This window comes from Hermetia illucens, chromosome 4 (assembly GCF_905115235.1).
Source record: "Hermetia illucens chromosome 4, iHerIll2.2.curated.20191125, whole genome shotgun sequence".
Lineage (NCBI taxonomy): Eukaryota > Metazoa > Arthropoda > Insecta > Diptera > Stratiomyidae > Hermetia > Hermetia illucens.
The window spans coordinates 140,997,441-141,002,731 of NC_051852.1; the positions used below are offsets into that span (position 1 = coordinate 140,997,441).

A 5,291-nucleotide genomic window follows, 5' to 3' on the forward strand; every position below is an offset into this window, starting at 1 on the left:
TACCGACGAACGTGATACACTTTCTTAGTTCAAGTGAACATGTCTCCGCTTATACTCGCACTTGCGTCCGTTTTTATTCTGAGCTCTGTAAGTTGTGTTAATCATCATCTACACATAGCCGGCGGAAAAGATGCCAAAATTGAAGACTATCCTTATCAAATTTCCCTGAGGGATTTAAGGAGTCCTTATCTGCACATTTGTGGCGGAGCTCTTTACAGGACGAACGTCGTAATAACTGCCGCCCACTGCGTCTACGGCAGGCAAGAAACATATCTACAAGTTCAGGGTGGAACGGCTGACCGAATGCTGGGTGGAGTTATTTCCAGTGTTCAAAAAGTGCTCATTCATCCCCAATTTGATTATGATCGACGCTTCAACGATGTGGCGCTTGTGTACCTAACAAATGCATTCCTTCCTAATGGCAATCAAATTGCCACTATTGAAATTGCCAACAGTTCTGAAATGGCAAATACTACAATGGCAATAGTTAGCGGATGGGGAAAGGAAGGAAGCAATACACAGTTTTCACAAACATTAAAATATTTGAATGTGAATATTATGCAGAATCGCGACTGCAATGAGGTCCTTGGAGGAATCACTGATAAAATGGTGTGTGCAGTACAAAGTGCACCCTCTGGAACGTGTACAGGAGATAGCGGAGATCCACTAGTGATTGAGGTAAATGCGGGGAAAGCAACAAAGAAAAAGTTAATTGGAACCGTATCGTTCATCTCGAGCGGGGAATGTGCCTTTGGGCAACCCACTGCATACATGAGAATGGAATCTTACAAAAGTTGGATTGATACCAATTAAATGGTAAGTGATTTTATACGATATATTCTACCACTTAACGTTGGGTTACTTCCAGAAGAGCTGGTTCAACAATAGTAACTGCAGTTATCATTCCTAAGATGCGGAGCTCCAGGAACCCCACAATGTGAAACCAGGCTATCCAAAAATTCATTCAGCAGCTTAAATTATTCATACGTTGTCAAAACTCTAGAAAAATAAATGTTCAATCTTTTTTATGTAAGCCTTTTTGTATGGTTTTTTTTTGGAATAGGGTAGGTGAATGCGTTTACGCACAAAGTGTTGGGCTCCCATCACAATACGCCGTCAAAATATTAACTAAACATCTCCCCGTTATCAGAAAACTAGCCTGGGACAGTTTGTCACATTACTTCGAGTTAGTCCTCCAGCTATCCCAACTTTGCGAGCTTTCAAACGGGGAATTCCTTTCATCAACGGGAAGAGAGAGAAGGAACCTAGTTGTTAGTTGAAGGAACCTCTTGCACCCGGTCCTTCCATCGCGCAAACTCAATATTTTTCGCAACAGAAGAACATGAACATGAAGAAGCGGCAATGTTAGGATGGACTCCTGTTCAACTCCCCTACTCTGGTCCTCTAGTGCCTCATAGAGCAGAAGGCGGTCTCTCGGATAATCACTCAATATCCGCAAGACATAGCTCGGCACGTGGAGTGAATTTTCTAATTTACCTAACATATCTGTCCATCTTACGGAAATGAAGGTATTTCAGGCATCAAGCGTTATGAGAAGCAGGCTCTCAGGTCCATCTAATCGATACTTAGTATGCAGGGGTTCCGCAGAGCTCTGATTTTTCTGGTGAGTTGATAGCCAAGTCCCCACGACACGCTGCGAAGTCTGCTTTTGGACTGATTTGTATTCTGTCTTTGTGGCGCTTGCCTCCTTATGGACGTGTAAACCTTGTGCCGAATGGCGGAGCTTATGACACTTTTTCTGCCGTCCGCCAGTACATAGAAGGTTTGTTGCTGCGGGGGCCCCTCCGGGTATGGATGCTTCACAAGCTGCCGTTATCAGGTTCATCACTCCATCGCGACTCTGCCTATTCTAAAAGCTTCGTCAAATCGCGACTGTGCCAGAGTTTCCCACACAAAAGTCATGTCAGGGATGCTTCTTTCGCAGTCTGGGCGACGTTGGCGTGGATTCGGTATTCAAAACTACAAACCTAGTTCTCGCCACCATTTCTAGGGCCAATTTCTCTCTGGAGTCTCGGTGAGGCATGTCCATTCAAGAGGCCCATTAAGGCTATCTCCCTCCATGTCCAAAACGGCGTCTTCCAGAGCATCGAGTTTTTGTCGAAAGTCCGGCATCATCTCATTCGGCGTTAGACAAACACTAAAAGACGTTATCCCTAAACCTAAAGTCTGATGTTGTTCTGAACCCAGATAGCAGCTGTTCCCGGTAAGTCGAGACGCCATGAAGTTGGGTCGTTGATCCGGTATTGCTTGCCCTAGGTTAGCTTTTACTTCCACAGCGGCAGCAATTCGTGAGGGGTTGCAGTACGGTGTATGCTAATTTGAAGGATATGAATCATGCTGGGCGCGCCTTAGCCCTTTGTAGTTTCGCCCTGAAGATTGGACACCGCTCCGAACCGGCAGTGTGTGGAACGCTTTTGCTAGATGCGGTACGATCCTTACATAAAACGCAATTTTCTATTTCGTGTCTAGTCTTTGCTTGGTGATCTACCTAACCGCATCTACGACTTGATGTCTTCCTGTCGGATTCCTGGCAGACGTGTATTTATAGTTCAGGCACCTGTAACACTTGGTGGGGGTTAACTGTATTCGTACCCTGCATACTACTCATCCCACTGTTAAGGAGTTTCCTCGCGTATTTCTCGGCGATTTCCAGCACAGCGATTTTTTTGATTTTGAGCATTCACAGAAGTGATAACTATCCGGGCGTTGGTTACCTCTGGACATTTATGCTTTATGGCCTCCTCCACTCTGACGTTTTCTGTGAGGCAGCCAAGATCTTGGATTTCTAGAGAGCACATACCTGACTAGACTAGAAACGAGAGCCTTCTCCCTCAGTAGCCCCTTGACCACTTCACAGAACGTACCCTAACTAGTTTATTTATTTATTTATTTAATTGAACAAGAACTCCGCCACCCTTCATTTTCTGGATGAAAGACACCTCTGCTCCTTCTTCTTTTCCTCCTTGTTTTCTGTTCGTGATTTACTATTCATAATCTAGTTGCCTTTGAACAGGTGCTTTGCAGTGGGCTGGTGGTCTGTGATCTACAGCTTACAGTGTTCTCTACGGGAAATGTCGCTGTTTCTGCTGTTCACGTGTCTTCTAATGCTGTGTTTGTAGAATGAAACGCGGTCCACTAGTTCCACCAGCCCGTCTTTGATGCCTTTTCTGATGTTCTTCTGAAAGAACGTTGTCGACCGCATACGCTTCATAATTGTCCCGCATTTCCTCATGTACCTTTCTTCTTCAACTCTAGCTAGGATAGCCGACTGGATTTTCACTCGGCTCTGTCGCCGCACCGACAGCCGCGTCATTTTGCAAGACTTTATTTTTATTATTTATTAATTTATTTTATTTGTGTTCTCCATGGGATTTTTTACCAGCGTATCGTGTGCAAAAAAATGGGCCGAACTTGTCAGGAACGGGTGTTCTCTTAGGAACGAAGCTCCTACCCCAGTTTCCTGAGGCCTGGCTTACGCTTAGCTGGTCCCGAAATTCACGGACGGATCGGCGCTCACTGCGGACAAAGCAGTCTACTAATACCAGTTCAAAGCATACTATCTGACCAGGGTCCCGAAGGGGCTAACTGTCGATACACGTTACAACTACCACCCTGGTAGAGCTAAGCTGGCATTACCCCGTGTACGTCGGAAGAGAGCTGCCGACAGCTCCAAGAACTTGCAGTATGTCCCGACGGGTACCCTTCATTTGTGGTTCGCTCTTCAACGAGAGGCTTTCACCTAGAATGCAGGTCTACTGCTAACTGGGAAGTCAGAACTACTTATTTGGACACCTTGGCCATGTCACTCCCCGTATCGTTAGCGACTTGTTTGAAATCTCTCATTGTTATCTGAAGGGTAGACCTCTAGTTCTAGTTCTGCTTTTGAGCAATCGGTATATGAGACCTAAGTTTATCCCGCCATTCTTTTGGCTTCCCCAGCTCTCACTACACACAAAAACGGAGGGGTTAGGTTAGATATGGAAGATGAAGAGAGGAGGAAAAACATGAGCAGGTGAGGGAAGAGCGAAGTTAAAGTGTGATTCCAGTCTCTTTTGTAAAACCGGCCAGGTCTACCCAGAGCGATCTATCATCAACCGTGAAAAAATCAAGTAGCGACTTGTAACGCTTAATCCAACCGAGGTTGGTCGTATGCCGAGAGATACCATTTCGTTGTAAGAGTTTTTGCTATGCTCAGGAACCCAGAGTCTGAGCATTTTTTTCAGACGAGTTTTTCTCATTTCATCGTGGGCCAAGTAATTGACTGGGGTTTTGTTAATCAGGGCTTCATGGTTGGAGGGGAGTCCGTGATGATTAGGATTTGCTTTAGCTTAGTCGTACCTGATAGCTTCGACAGTGCCTAGTAGCTCAGCCGAGAGAATAGAGGTTTTGGTTGCCCTGGGCATAGAGCAGAGTTATTGTTGTACCTTTGAGAAAACCTCACATCCGGCGTTTACGAAGTCGATCGAAACATCAGTAGCGAGGATCGTAAAGCTAAGAGTTTCCCATTTTTTAGCTTCAATTTCATCATATGTGGCAAGATTCGCTCTGGAGGGGGAGTCGTCATTCCCATAGGGGATTAATATGGGGAAGTGCTTGAACGGGACCCGGGTTACGTCTGCATGTGAGTTTTCTAGAATAGAGTAAAATTTGTTGAAAACAGCCGTTAGTGTGTTTGAGGTGATGTAATTGTCCTTGATGAGGACATAAATGGAGGGGTTAAACATGTTGGCATAGAGAATCTCCTCGACTGTTAGTAAAAATCCCCTGTAAGTGGGAGAAGGTTCGCCCACTAGCGCCTCATAAGGCCAATAAAAGGCCTCAGGGAAGCCGCGGTGAGAGATTCGCTTTTCTTCTCAAGATATTTGGGAGTGAATACAGAATAGGAAACATAGTCAAATTATTGGTCTAACGATCCCTTTAAATAGCTTGAGAGCCTCCCTAGAGTGAAGTCTACAGCTAGCCCCGGTGGCAAAATTTATGACCTGGGTCGTTTTCATGGCTTTATCCGAGATGAGAGAAGCACAGATTATTGATTTCTTATGCTCAGATAGACAGTGTTAAAAACATCGAGCCGAGAACGATCTAAAACAATTGTGCATGACTTCTCCAGGTTAACGGGAAGTTTGAGGAAGTTACACTGATTTATGAAGAGATCTGCCTGTGGCCGAAGAATGTTTTCTGCGTCTTCCGGGGAATCCCCTGAGGCCGTAATTAGGATGTTATCAGCATATTGGAAAATTTCCAATTTGCTAGAGCATTTCTTGTGAAAA

At 45.1% G+C, this 5,291-nt stretch overlaps 1 protein-coding gene across 2 annotated transcripts; it reads left to right on the forward strand.

Moving 5' to 3' along the window:
• On the forward strand, positions 1–1,033 carry LOC119655038 (chymotrypsin-1-like). Of its 2 annotated transcripts, none has more exons than XM_038060715.1 (2): positions 1–816; positions 872–1,033. In XM_038060715.1, exon 1 carries the CDS (start codon positions 40–42, stop codon positions 811–813), a length of 774 nt encoding a protein of 257 aa, XP_037916643.1. In that variant the 5' UTR covers positions 1–39; the 3' UTR covers positions 814–816; positions 872–1,033. The 2 variants fall into 2 exon arrangements, with proteins under 2 accessions (XP_037916643.1, XP_037916642.1); XM_038060714.1 differs by having other exon boundaries at positions 2–816; positions 869–1,033.
• Positions 1,034–5,291: the final 4,258 nt, after the last annotated feature.

Coding starts and splice junctions, on each gene's coding strand:
- LOC119655038 (XM_038060715.1), top strand. CDS start 40: ATGTCTCCGCTTATACTCGCACTTGCGTCCGTTTTTATTCTGAGCTCT.